The sequence below is a fragment of the Aythya marila genome (genome assembly GCF_965140915.1).
Source record: "Aythya marila genome assembly, chromosome: 1".
NCBI lineage: Eukaryota > Metazoa > Chordata > Aves > Anseriformes > Anatidae > Aythya > Aythya marila.
The window spans coordinates 69,930,885-69,951,791 of record NC_139042.1 but is presented as its reverse complement, the minus strand read 5'-3'; the positions used below and the strand labels follow the sequence as shown (position 1 = coordinate 69,951,791).

The window sequence follows — 20,907 nt, the reverse complement described above, 5'->3', positions numbered from 1 at the left end:
TTTGCTGAGCTACTGTGATCTCTGTGCAGTTCCTTTGAGTATCCATCACCGCTGTTGCTCTGCTGTTGTCTGCCTCCCTCGGCGACCTCTGCATGCAGTGGAAGTACCTCATTCCTTGCAGACCCCTTACAATCATTCTTCCTTCCACCTCTGAACCCTCTCTTCTTAGGGCAAGGTTCAGTCATTTCTGAGACAGTGGAAGGTCCTCTCCTCCTTTTAAAGGGTTGCAACAGATGATTCGATGATCCTTATGGGTCCCTTCTGACTCGGGATATTCTATGATTTTATGGTTCTTTTGGTCTCATCTGCAGGAAACCTGTGCCAGTGCTATGTCAGCTACACAGTAAAGAAGTGCCTCCTGTGTTCCAGTTTGTGCCCATTGCCTCTTGTCCTGGCACTGGGCACCACTGGGCTCCATCTTCATTGCATTCTTCCTTCAGGTATTTGTAAACATTGATGAGATTCCTCTGTGAGACTCCTCCATACTAAACAGTCCCAGCTCTCTCAGCCTCCTCATAGGAGTGGTGCTCCAGTCACTTGATCATCTTGCTGGACCTCTGTTGGACTCTTTCCAGCATGTTCATGTCTCTCTTTTACAGGGTGCCCAGAACTGAACTCAACACTCCAGCTGTGGTCTCACCAATGCTGAGTAGGAGGTGAGGATCACTTCTCTTGACCCTCTTGTCCTGCTGGCAATGCTTCATCTAATGCAGCCACAAATACAATTAGCTTTAGAAGCAAGGGTACACTGCTGATTCATGTTCAATCTGGTGTCTCCCAGGACTCCAAAGTCCTTTTCTGCAGAGCTGCTTCCCAGCTGGATGGCCCCCGACATGTACTGGTACCTTGGGTTATTTCTCACCAGGTGCAGCTTTTTGCACTTCTCTGTGCTGACCTTCATGAGATTTCTGTAAGTCCACCTCTTCAGCCTGACAAATACACTTTGGATGGCTGCACAGCCCTCTCGTGTGTCACTCACACCTCCTGAGTTTAGATTCTCTACCTAGGGAATCTCAGTCAGGTCCTCATCCATCCTCTGGTAAAGCTCCATGTACTCCAGCAGTCATAGAGTGCAGCACACTCTGCTCTTCTCCCCAGCCTGTTCTTTCCAAAGAGCCTGCATCCTACTTCTCCAACACTCCAGACATAGGAGCTATCCCACCACATCTCCATGATGCCAATAAATCATAAACTCTGAGGGAGCAATCATGTCTTTTTGTGTTTCTGTTGAGTGGTTTTGTCTTCACACCATTGCCTGATCTCATTCTGGTTCCTTTCGTGCTGTGGATGCTTGTGATCTGAAGGATCACAAGCACTTCAGCCAATGCACAACGAACAACCAATGCACAAGAACAACACTTCAACCAATGTTGAAGCTAATTATCTTCAGCTGCCCTTAAAATAATCTGTGCAGGAGATCAATACTCAATGGAGGTGATTAACCACTGTGATTTGCCTGACCTGCTTTAGAGGGGTAATTCATGAAAAGAGTCACCTTACTCTACGTTATTTCACTCTTCATGTGCCAGAGGGTCTCTTCTCAATTTATACTGAGTTTCAGTTACAGATAAGAACAAAACCATAACAGGTAGATGGACTTTTGGTTTGGTTATTCATTTTTGGGGGATTTCAGTATTAACTAAAAACAGATGTAGTATTACTAAACAAAACAGTGTTAGTAAAGAACCTAAACATATGAACTTCTAAAAAAAAATATGATTGTATTAATTTAACAATCACGGTTACCATGAACTTTCTGGGTACTTGGACAAGTTCTATAAGTCAACATGCTGCATCACTTCTTTCAAGAAAACCTCCTAGACATAAATTTTCCCTGTTGTCCTTTCTCTAAAGCTAAAGTTCCTCAATATTTATATACAACGGTTATCTTGTTTGCTGAGAACTCATTTATGTAGTTAAATCTAGTTTCTCCTGGAAAACTCTTCCCTGTCTTCTATATCCACTATGGTTTTACTTCTGACTGTGAGGTTGCACAGCAAATTCTGCTGCAGATACCTTTGAGAATCTGTCTCCTTTCAATTTGCTTTGAATAGTTGTATCTTGCTGCATTGAAAATTTTAAAATCTGTGATTGAAACAGTGGAAAAGGAGGGAAAATGTTCTTTTCATTTAATTTAAAATAACTTTTTGTTTGGATGGCCATATTGTGTAGAGCTCCTTTTTATTTTATGGCCAGTACATGCAAGGAGAAATGCGTTCAGTAGCTGTAGATACAAAAGTCTCCTGTTATCCTGTCACTCCTTTGGATGCCAGTTGTCATATTTTCTGACTAATTTCTGTAATTTACAGAAAAATTTGTTGAAATTCACAGGAGAAATTAAATACCTTAATTGGATAAACACATCAGCAGAACAAAAAAAAAAAAACACAAACCAAATCAAACCAAACCAACAACAACAACAAAACACAACTCACAACAAATGATTTCTACAGAGAATGTTATGCAAATTATAGCAAAAAGTTTGTCTTAACCTGCAGAGGAGTGACACCTCAACTTCAGGGAAGTGGAGTGGCTCTGAAATTCCTTCCATATAATTTCTCTTGGTTTTCAACCTGCTTTTGTTTAAGTGGATATGCGCAATTTTCAGTTAACACTGTAGTTTACATAGGTGAACCAATAATTCAGAATAGATTAGAGACTGAGTGATACTTTCCTGATGATGAAGAAAGTCCTTCATTACCCTAAAGAACTTCTCAAATTTACTTGAATTTGGTATTGAATCACAGAATGTCGGAAGTTCTGTACTGATATTTACTTGGCTTAGAAACACCAAATCTAGTTCTCCATTAGTGCGTTTTAATAACTAACTTAATCAATTTTCTATTCTACATTATTTTCAATAAGTGGTACAAGAACTTTTCTGTAGCAATGATTCTTCCTTAAAAACTTTGAGACAGACTGCCAGTATGTGTAAGAGATTTAGCAATGTTTGACTAATGCCAGAAACCATAAGCTTTGAGATCTTTGACTAAATTGTTTAATTCTATTTAATTCTAATTGTTTAATATCACACGGGTGAAATAAATGTAGTCTGTGCAGTTTTATTCTGAATGTTTAACTCAGAAAGCTGTGTAAGAAGAACTCTAAGAATTTTAAACAGCTCTTTGAACTGTTATTCTGGAACATTTTTCTCATCTACCATTGGTGGTAAATCGCTTAAACCATCTTATGCTATTCTTCGGTATAATGGTGGAGTTATATAAATCTACACTGTTTACAAACAATACAATCATATATGCAGAATGAAACAAATTATGTTTTCAAAATGTGTTTGTACCCATAGGAAGGGTAAGGAAAAGTGTTTATATTTTGGAGATGCTTGCTTTCAGGATAATTTGTGCAAATCTTGTGAAAGGTCTGTCATAGAACTATTCAACTTACTGAAGAGTTATTATTTCATAAAATGTTTGAAAAACAAACAAACAAAAACCCAAACCACTTCACACAAGATCAATTTAAGAAACCACTGTATAATTGTTTAGTGCTTAAGAACAACAAAAATCCTGGTGAGACAAACAGCCATTAAGCTATAAAAATTGGTGAATGACATATATTTAGGAGAGCATAGGCTTAATGCCAAAGGCTATATTGTTAAGGTTAGCACATCTTGCACCATTTTGTTACTGAATCTAACATTTATCTCCAGGCTAACTAGGAGCTGACATATTATCTGGTTTTAACTGAGGAGAGCTTATTGGCATTGACTGCTAAGTAACTTCTCATATAAGACTAAATTATCAACTATATTTAAATCTGTTAGAGACAATATTTTTTCTCCTGTATTTTTTGTAAAGCTTTCCAACCTGGTTTGATGAGATAAAGAACCAGATGCAAAGCTTGGGAACCAATGTTTATGGACCTTTTCTAAACAGCTAAAAATATCATCCAAATAATCTGTGGTTGCCTGGAAACTCCTTCACACATTTCAGTGAGGTAGATTGTTTTGGTCCCCAAAACATTTGGATTAGGGATGCCTTCTTTGCATAGAGCAATAGGCTCCAGCTTTCAACGTATCTGTGATGGTGTCATGCTCATGATATTGTGGGCAAAAAAGAGAACCTCATTATATCTGGAACTATGAATTTATTGTTAGTCTAATTAAAACTGTTATCAGTTTAAGCAAAACAAAACAAACAGTTATTGTTTGTGTACTTATGATAACTCTAACACATTGAGTTACTTAATGAATACAAAAGCAAACTCATTAACAATTAAAGCTGTTGCTAATAAATAAATAAATAAAAATAATAAAAAAACATATTCCTAGTATCTTCCCCTTCTATACTAATGTTATGGTTACCCTTTGATGCAATGTGGGGTGCAAAAGTTTACAGTTTTAGGCTGAGTAGAGACATGACGAGTTGATACCTTCAGGTCTTTGCTTGGGGTAGCATTACAAGGGTTTCTTTCTCCTCTTTACCAGAAGATGTATAATGCTGATGGTTTCTTCCTTCTTGTGCTTGAGTCGACTTGAGCTCAATTTTATCCATTTTTTGAAACTTCTTGCCTTGCTTTTTTAAATCTTGTCTTCAATTCTGCATTAAGTTCAATTTTGTCAGATACAGTGTTGTATGTTACATACTTATTCCTTGTCCTTTTTTTTTTTTTTAACTTCAAAAATAGTTTTTGACTCATGTCTAAGTTTGCATTATTATCCCTTACTACTGGCTGCTGAGTTGCTGATAGTCCTAAAGTACTTACTATCATCTTATGCCCTCACTTTCAAGACCTTTCCTATCACTTCACACCTATACTCCTTTATGCTGTGTTATTAGGTTCAGGTCATAAGTAGCTCATTATACACAGCATCAAAAATTGTAATTCCTAGCTATACAGGAACTGATACCAATATGCATGAAGCCACACAATTATACAAAATAAAAAAAAGCATAAATATATATAGCATAAAAATAAGCATAAAAATAAAATAAGCATAAAATAAAAATAAAAAGCATAAATATATAATAAAAAAATAAAATAAAAAACAAAAACAGAATTCGGTATGTTTTCTGATTTTAGGTTTTGGATATTTTTGTATCATCTTTCATAGAAATATAGAATATAGAATTTCAGAGAATCATTAAGGTTGCAGAAGACCTCCAAGATCATCTGGTCCAGCTATCCCCCTACCACCACTATCACCCAATAAACCACGTCCCTAAGTGCCAGGTCCAACCTTTCCTTAAACACCCCCAGGGGTGGTGACTCCACCACTTCCCTGGTGCAACCTGTTCCAATGCCTGACTGCTCTTTCTGAGAAGAAATGTCTCCTGATTTCCAACCTGAACCTCCCCTGGTGCAACTTGTGGTCATTCCCTCTAGCCCTACCACCTGAAAGAAGAGACTGATCCCCAGCTCCCCACACCTTCCTTTCAGGTAGTTGTAGAGAGCAATAAAGTTTGAGCCTCCTCTTCTCCAGACCAAACAACCCCTGTTCCCTCTTCCCTCAGACGCTCCTCATAGGACTGGTGTTCCAGCCCTTCACCAGCTCTGTAGACCTTCTCTGGAAACTGTCCAGGGCCTTGATGTCCTTCTTTTACTGAGGGGCCCAAAACTGAACACTGTACTCAAGGTGCAGCCTCACCAGAGCAGAACAAGACTGATTGGATAACTAATTGTTTCTTTTTGCTTTAGATTCTTTAAATCCTGACCTTGTAATGGTAAACAGAACAACAAATTATAGCATCTGACAAGAGTATCCAGCCTACTGTAGTAAGATACCTTAGCTTTTAGGCGCTCTTCTCCTCTTTGAAAGCACCCAACCCTTTCTGGAGTTCCTTCCAGCTTCCTGAAGCTGTGCTTTCAGCCCTTTTTTTTTTCAGGTGATATCAACTACTGCTGTCAAAGGTGTCAATGGAGTCTGGATCATTTGGCCTCATTTAGTACTCTTTTCCTCTCTGCTTTTGCTTCATTCATTTGTTCTGTTTTTTGTTCTGGCATGTAGTAGCATTCGCTTAAATTGCTCTGTATTTTTACTTGAGATCAAGAAGAGTACTGTACATGACTGACCTTCTGGTCTCTGAGTATGTAGCATGGAGATTTGATTGTGCCATGAAGGTGCACATTGCTTTAAGATGATAATAAACATAATTGTATTTACAAGGTTAATATATGTTTGATTCATACTGATGTTGAAAAAAATCCTGGTCAAGTGTGTATGAATATGAGTTAAAAATAAATTTGACAATTATTTTGTAGTACTCAGAATGTTGGAGTGGAGCTAAATTGATGCAGTCAGCATTGACTATGACTCAGATAGTCCTGTTCAGATCTTAGTTATTCTTTTTTCTCAGCATAACACATTCTTTCTGAAAATAAGAGAAATCTGTTTTCTGTGGTCCTTGCAGTTTTTATTTCTCTGAGGCTAGTCTTCAAAAAAATTACACCCTTGAAATTGCCCAGTCATCTTTAAGAACATGTAATTAAACATAGAAATTATTATCTGTCCTTGCAGTTGCCTGTACATGTGAGGCAACTCATGTACATGTACACATGTACATGTACATGTGTACAATGTGAGAAAAAACAGGAATCAGCAGCAGTTGTATCTGCTAGTGAACCTTTTGCATTTTAGTTCTTTATTTTTTTTTTCTAGAAAAGTTGAGCTTCACTTTATCTTGATATTTGCATCTTCTTAAATAATTTTTATTTTCCAAGAGCCAATGAGGCTACAGCAATAGTGTTTTTTTTTTTTTTCAGTGACCTTTACTGAGATAATATTATCATTTTTTAAAGACAGATTGGTACAATATACACAGCTATATGTGTCAACTTATCTTCTCTGTTAGATGTAACACCTTGCTATAGCAATCTCCAACCAAGGTTTCTTGCTTACAGCATTCTAGCTCGGATGCCATTTTAGATTGTTCAGGAGAATTAAAAAAGTTGGGTGTTGACATTGCCACACAACGGTGAATGTGATTTCTCCATTCTGACCTGACAATACTACAGCTCTGCAGTAAAGTCCAGCCCATCCCGCCCCTATACAGAGTCTGATCTGTGATTACAGAACAGCTAGTCCTCTGCTTCTTTGTTTTATGATACACTTCTTGCTTTTAACTTTAAAAATTTCCTTCTATCAGTGTAGGTTTCTGTTTTGTCTGCCTTTCATAGATTTATAGTTTCCATCAACTTCTTTCACATTCCTTTCTATCTTGTATTCTACAAAGCATTTTCTGTTGCAGTGTAAACTGTTCTGAACTGTCACTATCATAGTTCTGTCCCCAAGAAACAGCCTTAAGCTTGGTTCTAAAAATAGCACAGAACAGGTACAAATGATTTCTATGAAGCTATGCCAATGAAAAGAGACTGTTCAAAAGACCAGCAGGTTGTTTTTAAGATTGTCATTATATATATATTTAAAATAATATCTATATTAAAGATAAAACAGTGCTTATGAATTGACAACTGTTGCTTATTCGGTATGACTTTAGAATGTACAATTTCATGACTGATAAAATTAAAAAGAGGAATTGACAAAAACCTAAATATAGGGCATTTTAATTCACATCCAGTAGTACTGATGAAATGCATTACATAAGTAGAGTGAGCACTATGGTAAATGTCTTTGGTTTAATTGTTTCATGGAAATATTTCTATAAAAGTACGTAAGAGTATAATTGAATGAATGCTTATACATAACATTACAACTGTAGCATAGAGTATGAAGGACTGACATGTATCTTTAGGTTAAGTTGTGAAGGGTTATGGAGGTATCTGGACTTCTGATTAAGCTGTTGGGACACAATGATGAACTTTACTTCCTCATATATTCAATTACATGCTATGTAAACCATGATTCAAAGGTAAGAGACAAATACGTTCTAGCCTGTTATGGATGTTGTGGGCTAGGAGTGTTTTAATGCAATTCACAAAAAGTTGCTGTGGCCATTTTGACAAGTAGAAAATTGGTAACATCAAAGCAAAAGAATATCCTGCTTTGCTCAGTTACAAAAAATCCATGTATCCATTCCACTGTTTCCAGAAAGGAGAATTATACTTTGATCTAGTAGATGCTGGTCTGGCTGATTCTTAAAAATCCCTCTTTACTTCTCAGCATGTATGTGATTCTGCATACTGTGTAGCTTGAGTCTTTCTCACTGCTATTATGCCTCCTCACTCCCTTTTGTCCTATCCATTACTGCCACAGTAAACAGATTGCTCTCTCCCCTCTGAAGAAGCCTGGTATTTGCCTGAAGACTTGCAATTAAATCTTCTTATCTTTTAACTAAACATCCCAGAATCTTTTAATTTTTCATCAAAATTAAAGTTTTCAGACTGTTAACCATACTTCTCTGCCCTTGTTTTCTAATGGGTAGGCATCTGACAGTACACATTTTCTGGGTTTACTGGTGATGAAGAGAGAAAAGGCTGCTTCACAGGATTTGCTGTTTTTTATCCTGACCCTGGATTTCAGGAGGCCATTAGGTTCTGTTGTGATCCACTGTATTTCTTGAGTCTTTTCTGCAGGACTGTTAGGTACTCAGGTGCTTCCCAGCTTGGATTTGTGTAGTTTAAAATCTTCCTGCCTAATTGTAGTACCTTGCACCTGTCTTTCTTGAGCAGCCCTCTGTTTTGTCCAGGCCAGTACTGAGGTGGTGTAGGGTTATCCTGGCTTCGGCTTTCTGGGTAAACATCTCAAGCGCCATTTCAGTTTCCAGAAGAGAGAATGCACTATCAGTCTTCATATAGAAGTAAATTATTTCAAATTCTATGCACGTAAAGGAAACATACAGTATCTACATGTTCACATTGTTATGAGGAAGCTTATTATGCTTTTCAACTGCTAGTAGGTCAGACAAAATTACCTTTACTAAGGAATACAAATTTTGCTTAATGAGCATTTGAAAAGCCTGTAGATTACACAGTATTTTCATCCTTTCATTTCTTTCTCTTTCACCTATCTTCCTCCCACATATCCTAGTCTTCTTTTGGATTCTATTAGATTGTTTTCTGTTCTCTACTTCTTCTGCTTGATTATTTCAAAATAAGTTTTTATTTTTGTATTTTTTATTTATTTATTTTATTTTTTTAAGATGGATTGCAGTTGTATTCTGCTCATCATAAGCTATTTATTGTTCCAAATGTGGTTTTCCCTACTGGGTAAAGTGAATCAGAAAAGCAAAGCACTCAAGCTATTTCTCCTGTGCCATTTTCCTGGTTTCTGACAAGACACAGGAATCTTTTCTGTGAAGAATGCATTATAAATTTGCAAAGTGCATTTTATAATAAAAAATCATTTTATTTTCCCTAAAATAAATAGAAACTGTCTCTGTCTTCAACAGGTGCTGTGTGAGTGCAGAAATGGAATTTAGATTCAGTTTCTCTCAACATTATATTTCCAGAACACCAATTGTTGTGAAACAGAAGCACTGAAAGGCAGTAAAAGAAGTGGTTTTGGGAAATACAAGTGGGCTTTGCTTTCACTGTAGTAATGAGAAGTTATTTTTTGAAATTATTTATATTTTTCTTCTTCCTGGCTATCTTTTGTGGCCCAGTAAGCTAGAAAATAAAGAAACAGAGATGACAGTCTTTAATGCACCCTGGGACTTTCAGTTCTTTGAAAATGAAGGAATGTTTCAAATTGAATCCAGAGCAAATGCAAAGACACCCAAATATATAGAACGCTGTCATGAATGTCATTAGCAAGAACATTACTTAGAAAAGACTCAGGAAACCTGCCCATTTAGAGAGGCAAGTGGCTACGTAATATCTGTACAGATGTAGTTGACTTTGACAAGCAGTGTGGCAGAGAACAATCAATCAAGCAGTTACAGCCCATACTGACTACTGTGGTCTTCAGGCACTAGAAGATGTTACTCTTGCCCAGTTGCAGGGTGCTTGAAGTCAAACCTCAAGATCTTACAGGAAGTCCTCCAAAACTCCTTGAGAGACTCCCTCCTTCCTCTCCCCTTTTCTTTGCTCCCAACCTGTGTTCATCCTCTGAGAGATGGGTAGCTATCTCTTCTCTTTGCAGTTACAACAACAAAAAAAAAACCCAACAAATACACTCTGTAAAGACTGTGCAAGTAGACTGCAATAAGTAGGTGACATCTTCAATTCTCGAGATCTGTACTTGCTGGAGTACTGCAGGAGGACACATCCCCTACCCATTTGTATTCCCTGTGAACACTATCATAAGGAAGGGCACTGTTCTCATGCCAAGCTGTGTGCATAGAGCTAATGCATGCTGCTAAAACCCATGTTGCAACAAAATGCTTGGCTCGGTCCACCTCTCGTGCAACTCATATTTCATTAGTTTTAGCAAGTGATTATCTCCATCTACCATGCTCAAACTGATTTGTTTTTGGTAGGGGTGTAGAAATAATCCCAGTTTTTATCACAGATTATTCCAGAATTGCATAGAAGTCTCTGTTCTTTAATCCTTCACTTCATTGTACCTAATGTTGTCACTTACAGCTGTACAAAATAGCAGTAAAATTCTGCTTTTAAGCTCCAGATCTGTACCCATCTGCTTCCATTGAAGTGTCCCTCTAATACAAATTGCAATAATCTGCATTTAAGGCCCAGTGTTTTTTGCTGGAATTTGGAGAATAGCTAAGATTTGAAATTAGCCAGTCCAAGTCCATACCATTTTCTTTGTGCTCAGAGAAAATAACTATTACATTTGCATGGATAGATTCACCTTGCTTTAGGGAAAGGCAGAAAGCAATTCAATAACGATAGCAAAAAATGTGGTAGATGTCAGGAACTGACAGTTCCCTACTTACTTTCTTTTGCTATTTTGGAAACTCCTAAAGCAATTTATAACTGTTTCTTCAGTCTGATTTGCCTTTGGTAAGAATAAGACTATCTAAGATTTTCAAAACATTTTCCTGGAAGATCTTCTGTATGAGCTTCACCATTTCAGTATTCAGGCTATGTGCATATCCAGGGCCAGGAGAGCAAAAAAGCTGTACCCATTTTCAGCTTATGCCACAATCCAGCATTTACCTTGAGCAGTACAGAGTATTACCACTCCTAGGTCAGTCCAGGAGCCTCTTCCCAACAGTTGGTAAAAATTCCATTCTTCACGAGAAAATTTGCTAGCTGCTTAGCAGAGCACAATGAATTTGCAGAAAGAAGAAAAGCAAGATTGTGGGTACCTGGAGCTACGAAACAGGGTCTTTTACACAAATCAGGAATGTGGCTGATAAGCCCCTTGTAAAATTTGGATGGCTGAGATGATTATGACACAGTACTTTTTTCATTGCTAAAAAAACCCAACCAAACACCCCACCAGCCTTTGTGAAGATAAAGACTTTATCAAATGCAAAGGCATGTTATGTATCCTTTACCCCAGTACGCCACATCCAGCTTTCCTCCTGATACAGATGAACCAGACCTTTTCTACCACTTGGTATCTATCTGCCTGCGTCAATGATGTGGGGTGGATTTGACCCTGCCTGTGCCATGTTTCATACTCAGTAGGGTAGAGGATGGCCAAATGAGAGTTTGCTTTTAGAGCCTGCATGCCCTGAGTGTGGGTTGACTTCACTGCTAAGAGACTTCTGAGATGGATCATCTGGGCTGTCCCCACCCTGCTCTCTTTTGTGCTGGTTTTTGCTCTCCTCCTCTCTTGCAGTATAATGTTCATGTATGAGCTACTTTTGACTGAGGATGACTTAGATCACTGTGAGCAATGCAGGGACTAGATTTGCTCAGTTTCCAGCATGGTAGCACTGGTGATGAGCAGAGATAGTTGTGAGACATGTTTTTTGGGACCAGTGAGGCACTCAGTTGAGATTTTACTCAAAATCTCTATCAGGAAACAATATAGGAGCTGAAGCTACAAAATTCCAGATATAAACTTCCTTCAGAGTTTTCAGCCTTATTTAGTTTTGGCTTTGTTTGTATGGAGGTCTTTCTGCTGGTAAACCATTAGATTTCCTAGTCCTTATATCTGTTTCCTTACAAGGATTTCCCTTCATTTTGCTCTAGATTAGCTTCACACCAGGCTAAGAAAAGTTCTCATGAGAGTTGCTTATCAAGGAATCAGCAGAACCAAAGTGATCAGTGGTTTCAAGAAGGATCATGGGGAGAAGCTGGGGAAAGGAAAAATTGTTCATAATGCTGGAAAGCATGTTTTTGGTCATGCTGAGGTCAGAAGCCACTTTAGGGAAATCAAGAGTAGAGCTGCACAGAGGAGAAAGTGGCACTTGGAGGAAAAAAATTTAAAAAATAATGTTTACAGCTTTGTGATGAGGCAGAACCTTTGGTCTCTTTATTCTTTTGTATTTACATGGAATTTAAATAGAATATTGGTTGATCTTAGTTTTAATCTGTTGAATGATTTTGGATCCCTTTCTTTCTTTAACCTAAGAGAAAAACAAACCCATGTGCATAAGCTGCAAGTCAAATGGCCTAAACTTTTATGAATGTCTTCTATTCTTGAATTTTCTTACAGCTGTGGTTCTTGAAGGCTCACTTTATTCATCTACCTGCTTTGCAGCAGGGGCCTATTCACATTTGGTCTTTGATTATAACTTTGTGATTTAAAGGTTTTTTTTTTTTTTTTTTTTTTTTTTTTTTTTTTTTTCCCAGTCAAGATTGTTATTCTTCTTTCTTCCTCACTTGTTCTGCAGTTTTTTTGAATCCGTCATTTTTCTACAGTGAATATATGAGATAGCATTAGGTATCTGAAAGAATCACAACAAAGAGAGAGATTACTTGAAGAGGTGGGATGCTTTATTTCCGTGCCATTAAAAAATCCTAAATTATGTATTTCAGTTCTATGCATTAAAAAAAAAAAAAATCTGCTATTTAAGAAAAAGTAGAGAAGAAGAAAGAAAAGAGAACATCATCCTGAGGAAAAAAATGCCAACAAAATCTGTGTGTTTTTTTTTTTTTTTTTGGTCTGAAATCCCATTCTACTGTTAAAGATAAATGTGCCAGAAGAATTAAACAGCTTCAGAAAGACCTTCAGCTGTGCAGGGCAAAAGCGAGTCTTGCTTGGACAAGAGATTCACTGCTTATATTCTCTGTCTGACTGTGCATTTCATCTGCATTTTCTCTCAGTCATCTACCAAAATGTGTCTTAAAACATCATGGTGTATAGAGGGATCCTGTTTGCAGAGAGTCTATTTTGCTGTTTAAAGATGTTCTCCTGTTTCAAAGATCATTACACATCCTGAGATTATCTGCTAGCACATTTAGCCTGTGAGTCTTCAATGCCCTGTGGCTGCAGCCAGCCTTTCAGGGGGCTGCAGAGTCCTTCCAACCATCTCCTAACCACATAAAATTTTCTTTGTGATTAAAAGTCACTATTTTTGTTTTGCTTTGTTTGTGTTTTTGTTTGTTTGTTTGCTTTTTTGTTTATTTTTGGGTAACCCAGACACACCTTCTTTCCTTTCTTAATTATGCTTGCAGACTCTTGTCTTTCTTTCTCCTTTCTGGCCCTAGTAGAAAGCTGCTAGCAGCCTGGCCCTCATATGGAATTTTTTTTTCCTATGTGTATGTATAGATATAGATTAGATATAGATATAGATATAAATTAGAAAGCACAAAACATTCTTCCTGGAGTACTTTTGAATTTCTCCTTTTAAAGAGTCAGAGTGAAAGTGTGGCAAAAACCTTTAACTGAAAAATGTAATACCATAACTTTCACATTACTAGTACATAATGTGTGAAGTGTGAAGTGTTGTTCTCTCTTTTCCCAATGTGCTCTCTCTTTTTCTAATGCAGGCTGGATTGCCATTTTGGGAGCCATTTGGCTGCTAGTGCTAGCAGACATCCATGACTTTGAGATGATATTAAACCGAGTGGAATGGGCAACCCTTCTTTTCTTTGCAGCATTGTTTGTTCTCATGGAGGTAAGATTTTGTGATTTCTAAAGCCTGAGCAGATAGAACCAACTTAAAACGTGAATTTTGAGGACATGTATGTTGCCAGCCAAAGATGTCTTGCAGATTCAATTCTGCTAACAAAATGAAAATTGAATGCAGTCACAGTAGTATGGAGTGAAACGGTGGAGTGGTAGAAGCCAGATATTTTTGACTAATTTTTCACTGTAAGCTTGGTCCTACTCTCCTTCTGCTGCATTTTCTGTGCACATCCAACACAATCATTTTCCATAAGTGGAATTTTTGTTTCCAGGTTTGTCTCTGCTCCATTCATTCAGGTAGTTTATATATATATTTATGTATTTATTTTGAAATTCTTTAGACAAGCAATAGAAAAAAATAAAAGAGCAAGAATAGACCATAGCTGAAAACTGCTTCTAATACTGTCAGCTACATGCTGGTTACCAAATGGCCTGAGAGCTTTCATGGGAGGATGGTTTGAAGGGATAATATCACTGAGTTTCAGTTTCCAGTTGTAATTGCAAAAGATTTTTTACTTGAGCTGTCTGGATATCTCATTGTGTCATTTTTGTGTGTTTGTCTGTTCTAATAGTCTTTTTGATCCATCCATGTTTTATACTCCTTTTTTAATATTTATATTTAATATTATTTTTAATTTTTATATTTTTACATTACATTATATAAATTTAAAATAATAAAATAATACAATACAATAATATAATACAATATATTTATATTTACCAGTTGATGTTTTTGATTCTTTGTTTTACTGTTTGATGTATTTGATTTAGTGGATTTAGTTTTACTCCAAATGTTTGGAGAAATCTTTGCATGAATATCCATATTTGTATGTCAATAAGGTGTCTGTGCATTTCCTAAAATATTTGGTATTTCTTAGTTGTTACTTTTTCCATTTAAATGATGTTGTTAAGTTGTAGAAACATGATTGATAAAACAAGAATAATCACTGGGTAGTGAATTGTCTTTGTGAGCAGTCTGGGAAAAGCCTGGAATAACAAATTATCTTGCACAGCTTTCCCCCTACTATACACTCCAGTATTGGAAAAAACACAGACTTTGTAAATTGGGATCTATAAAAAAACAATTTATTAAGAAAAAAAAAAAAAAAGGGAATAAATTTGAAGCAAATACAAGCATTGAATAACTCAACTAAATCTAATTAATTCCAAACTGGAAGTTAAAATCTGGTCACCTCTGAAAAGATGAATAGGCACTCTGATTATCATTAGGAAGCTTGTTTGAGACCTAGTAGGTCTAAAATTCATCAAGGAAATACTGATGTATTGCACACTTATTAGCACTGGCAATTTTTAGTTCTGTGTTATCAGGTTCTATATATCCTTGTGTTTTCTAGCTCTCATAGGGAATCCATACTGAAGCCATTTTTATTTTGTTAGCTGCTGCTGTAACAGTCTATTAGTTGCATTCCCTGACGTATTTATTGTTTTAGCTTGAATTGAACAGTTTTGATTTGAGTGCAGTCTGACTGTACAATAACATAGTAAAACACATAGGAAGTTATTTGCCATTTACTGCCAGACTTCAGATATGACTGCTATAATTCACTGAATTTCAGTTCTTCACTTTTATGGTTTCTCAGGTCACCAGTGAATAGTTTGCTAATGAAAGAAAAAATTTCCTGGCTCTTTAGTATAACAGCAATTTATAGTCATGAAAGGAACTTATCCTGGGAGTCAAGAGAAAAAGTGGGAGACAGTATATTGACAGCAGTCATCATGACATACTGCCCATAAAAGGGTTTGATGCAAATTTGTGTGCATAAAGTTCAGTCTAAAATGTTACATGATTTTTTTTTTTTCTGCAGTAAAGCTCTAATCTTGAGCTGTCAAACTGGAAATCATATGCTGGAAGGCACCAATTAGTGCAGTAATGCTCATTCCTCTCAGGGCACAGGAAGATCCAGGAGACCCTCTGTGCAGTTTACATCCTGGGGAAGCCAGTGGCATGGTACTAATTGCTGCCTTTCAGTTACATGCTTGCAGGCAATAAGTCTGGATATTATAGACATCTTAAAGTTGGTTGCGTGATTAACACTGTCATCATATCCAACATGATGAGCTACCTGCAGACTGACTCTCTTGAAGGAGCAATGTGCATGTCTGTTATTCACTTCCCTCATTCCCATCCTTTACTCACTTCCCTCTTTCCTGAACATGTCTTCTGTAGTACCATGTCTGGATTCCAGAAGAAATTTTGGGTGATACTGAAAAGAAATATTGATGGAAAAAGAAATGTTGATGGATAATTAAATAACAAGGCAGCACTGCTAACCAAATGTAACACTTAGCACTGCTTGCTGACAACTATGTGAGAAGTTTATTTTAAGGTGTGAACACAAAGCAATTGCAGAAAAGAAAAAAAAAAGACAATATTACTGCTTTTACATACATTTTAAAAATCACTTTGATAAATATTGAGTTAATATGGGTGGAGAACTCATTGAGAGCAACCCTGCAGAGAAGGACTTGAGGGTTCTGCTAGACAAAAAGCTTGACATGAGCCAGCAGTGCACACTTGCAGCCCAGAAGGCCAACTGTATCCTGGGCTGCATCACCAGAGGAGTGTCTAGCAGGGCGAGTGAGGGGATTGTGCCCCTCTGCTGCCCTTGTGAGGCCCCACTTGGAGTGCTGCATCCAGGTCTGGGGCCCCCAGCACAAGAAGGATGTGGGGCTGTTAGAAAGGGTCCGGAAGAGGCCACGCATATGACCAGAGGTCTGAAGCACCTCTCCTATGGAGAAAGGCTGAGAGAGCTGGGGCTGTTCAGCCTGGAGAAGAGAAGGCTGAAGGTGACCTAACTGCAGCCTTTAGATTTTTAAAGGGGTCTTACAAAAAAAATGGAGAGTAACTTTTTGATCAGGCAGGCAATGATAAGACAAGGGGGAATAGTATTAAGATAAAAAGAGGGGAAATTTAGATTAGATGTTAGGGGGAAGTGAGGCACTGAAACGGGTTGCTCAGAGAAGCTGTGGATGCCCCATCCCTGGAGGTGTTCAAGACCAGGCTGGATGAGGCTCTGGACAATCTGATCTAAGGGGTGACACAGGTAGCTTAGAATCAAAATAGTAACTTAAGAATATAAAAATTTATTTGTTAAAGCCATGAAAAATGTCCTTATTTTTTAATGTAAAGGGTATGTGTATGCATCTTAAAGCTTTATCATCTATTTTCTGAATGCAGCATTTTTAAATGTAGATGTACCTTCCCATGAGACGAGTTGTTAAAAGTAAATACAGTCTCTGGGTCATATTTAATATGTGGCACTAATGGCTCTGCTCTCCTCCTTGTTTTCCTTCTCAATGGGATGGTGTTCACTTAGAACTTCTGAGTGAGACATCCTGTCTTTTATGAGATACAGCTTACCTGCCTTTACCTATGCATCTTTTACTCATGTGGCGAGTGGAAAACTACCAGCCCAGCCATGGTATTGGTGCTCCTGCAGCATGTGGGTGCTGCTGCCCTGTGCTGCTGGTGGTACCCAAACAATTACACACTGCTGCCCAGCTGAGGAATTGCTGGTCTCAATGACAGCCCCGCTGTCACTCTGTCATTACTATGTCTACTGTGCCATACTACTCGGTACCTATTAGGATCTTTGTCTGTCTCTGTCATGGGATTTGACAGTGTGTGAGTTCAATGCTGTTTTTTTCCCCGCAGTGATGTCTCTGAAGAGCTCTGTCTGACTGCCCGCTGTGCAGGTTGCACAGCATCATGCCATGTGAATGCTGACTTCTGCATCTCTGTGTGGTGATGCTCTCAGGCTGCACAGTGTTGCATCTAACTGATTCATTGTCATGGCAGGAAAATGGAAAGTAGACTAACCACCTTGGTCTGGGCTGCACCAAAAATGATGCAATTTTCTGCCCCGAGATACTGAAAAGTCAAAAAAATAGATATACCTCATTCAGCCTGGAAATAGTGCTTCATTACGAATGCTTGTAAGAAAGTAAAACAAAATCAATGTAAATTAAAGTCCCTTCTGAGATAAATTTACCCCCTTACCTTGTGTTTTGAAGGAATAGATCATACTTCTGGTGTGAGGACTCAGTTTGCCTTTCACTCCTATCTGCCCAAGGAGAGAACAGAACCAGAACCACTGGGCTGGAGTCTTGCTATGTCTTTTCATGCCTGGTAGTAACCATGGCTGTCTGGGGTACTACCCAGGTATCCCGCACAAATGGGAATAGTTCCCACAGGGAGGACAGGGCACTGTGGAGCAGGTTGTCCCCTGGCCCAGTGGTTACAAGGCTCTCCTTCTCAGGCTGGATGCTTGATGTGGGCATTGGGGAGCTGCTTTTCCTGTCTTATAGGTTCTGCTGCCTCTGTGCCAATTTTCATTCACCCAAAGCCTCTGGCCTGGTTTTAGCAGATGGGTAGTGTTAGTTTTTACAGGTGCGATGCAGCTATTTAACAGAAAAATATATTTTGTTTTCTATTTTCCTTCACATAGGCCTGAGCACAAGATGCCTGACCTTTTTAAATATGATACACTTCGGTCTACATTGTGGTTATGTCCAAGGTTTTGGGGCCACTGAATAAAAGTCAGTTGTCCTCAGGTATTCAGGAAAACTTGTTCACTGAAGAATGTAATCTTGACATTTCAGCCATTCTCTGATGCCTTTGCCCCAGGCTCTTGAAGCAATCCCACTGGTCTATCCACTACAACCAGCCCACTTCTGCAAATACAGCTACCATTTCTGTGTCTGTTCTTTCCACCAACTGCAAAGTTGCTGTAAAAGCTGCAAGAGATGAATTTCAAGATCTTGTGAATAGAAATGAATTGTGTATGCTTACATCTACTGAAAAAATGTGGCTTCACTAGCTGATATCTTTGTCTTTTTTTAGGCTTTGGCTCATTTGCATTTAATAGACTACATAGGGGAGCAGACAGCTTTGTTAATAAAGGTATGTTTAAAACATTGACAGTGTTTTTCAGGTAAGGAAAACAGTGGTATGCTAATAAAATGCTAAATAATATTTTTATTTTGGAATTTTATGTTAAATATTATATTTCTACATCAGTAATACTGAGAAGGTATGTCATACTTTTGGGTGGATGATATTCAGTGTGTATCTATGGGCAGAAGAAATGTTGCTATAAGTGCAAAAGGAAGCCTTTTTTTTTTACAGCCTAATAAACAAAAAATCCCAAGGTGCAAACAAATATAAAGAGTAAAAGGGGAAAAATTGCAGTTACACAGTTAATTTGAGTATTTATTATTCTATCTTTATATTATATATCTTATATTTGAGTATATTATTATTCTATCTGAGAGCCTGAAGAAATAAAAGATGTTGATAAACTAAAACCATGAAGACCCTGTGTGATTGTGCCGTTAGGGGGACAGAGCAATACTGATCTCATCAAAGTTGTAACTCTTTCAATTCCAGGTTGTTCCTGAAGATCAGCGCTTGGTGGTAGCCATCATTTTAGTGCTCTGGGTGTCTGCTTTGGCCTCATCCGTGATTGACAATATTCCGTTCACAGCTACGATGGTAGGAGTCGATACAGGTTTGACGTTTCCTCCTCCTGGTGCTGGGAAGGGAGCTGAGCCTGCTGGTTACAATTTGCTTTTTTTTGACCTCTGCTATGTTGTAATTTACTTTATTACCTGAGACTCCATCATTATTACAAACTTACTCATGTTCTTTAGATGTCTGGCTGGCCATTGCTGCAGTTGTCTGTTGAACTAGTAGTTGCATTTGTAGTCGTCTATTGAACTAGTGCACTGTTTTAGCTGCATTTTTGCACTTTCCTTGTTATATCAAAATAGATAGCTGAAAAGTAAAATAATCTTTTTGGATGAAAACTGTCATTATCCGTCTACTTCTGTCGGTGTTTTCCCTCTATTTGCCATGTAGTTATGCAATTTTTTAAAATACTTTTATAACCTTTTATAACTTCCATAAGTTATTAATTCAAAAAACAGCAAATAATATTAAATATAAAAATTGTTTTCAGCAGCTAATCCTAAATATCAGAAAAGTATCAAATTATAACAAATTAGGGCATGGTCAGATAGATTTATTCAATCAAGACCTGTATTTAAAGTGCAGTAATTCCTTAATTATGCCATAGGAATGATTCACTGTTACAGCATGTAACAAAAATTCAGAATTTTTTGGTGCTTTTTTTTCTGCCATTGTCATTGGGTGGCCATGTGCACCCTTAGCTTGAGTCAAGAGTTAAGACGCTTCCTACAGGGCATATGACAGGTTGGATGGATTTGCAACTATTCTATAATTATATGCTAATATGGTATTTTGGTTTGATCACCATGGTGTTTCCTGTGGAATAATATTGATTTAACAACAGACTGCAAGCAATATGTAGAAGGCAAAGGCTGGTTCAGGATGAATCACCTCCCAGCAAACACTTAAGGACAATTAAGCAATAATGCAAAAATCTTAACTTAGAAGGTTTTACCTCATATCCAGCTAGTCTATAAAAACTGGTTTTGAATAATAACAAAAAGCATCTCTATGCACATAGACCAAAAGGACTTTTAGAGATTTTGATAGCAAACCTCTTTTAAAGACTGTGTGTTTTGTGGAATGGTACTGAAACACAGGAATCTTTTGGGTTGTAGACCATGGCTTTTGAATCTTTGAGGGATGTAAATACAGGCAGACAAGAAACGATTCCTGGCAACATTTTAGAAATTTCAAATACATATCTTTTCCATTCTATTCTGGGCCAAACCTAAGGCTGTTGCAACCTATTTTCTTGGAAAATAGGTGGAGAGGGAAGGAAGGAAGGAAGAAAAATGCAGGTATATTTTCATCTATGCAAAAGCTGTCAACAGCTGAGGTGTTATGAAATTCCTGTATATGGCAGACTGAAGCCAAGACCTAGCATTGGCTAGCTCAAAGAATGAACTAGGACTTTGGTCTTTGTTATTCTTCATCACAAAATTCCTGAAAAACTAAGTCACAGTTTTTTTTTTTTTTTTTTTTTTTTTTTTTTTTTTTTATGTAAGATTGTACGTGTTTTCAGTTAATATTATTTTTTTTTGTCTCTTTGGCACTTAGTTCCTACTGATGA

General features: G+C 37.5%; 1 protein-coding gene across 1 annotated transcript in view; it reads left to right on the top strand.

Moving 5' to 3' along the window:
* OCA2 (OCA2 melanosomal transmembrane protein) overlaps positions 1-20,907 on the top strand; it is a gene marked incomplete at both ends in the record, with an annotated part of 186,299 nt that overhangs the window by 94,640 nt on the left and 70,752 nt on the right. Inside the window, 3 exons of the mRNA XM_082773952.1 lie at positions 13,705-13,832; positions 18,708-18,767; positions 19,254-19,358. Of these exons, the coding sequence (XP_082630078.1) occupies positions 13,705-13,832; positions 18,708-18,767; positions 19,254-19,358 (293 nt within the window). The remainder of the gene's footprint in view (positions 1-13,704; positions 13,833-18,707; positions 18,768-19,253; positions 19,359-20,907) is intronic.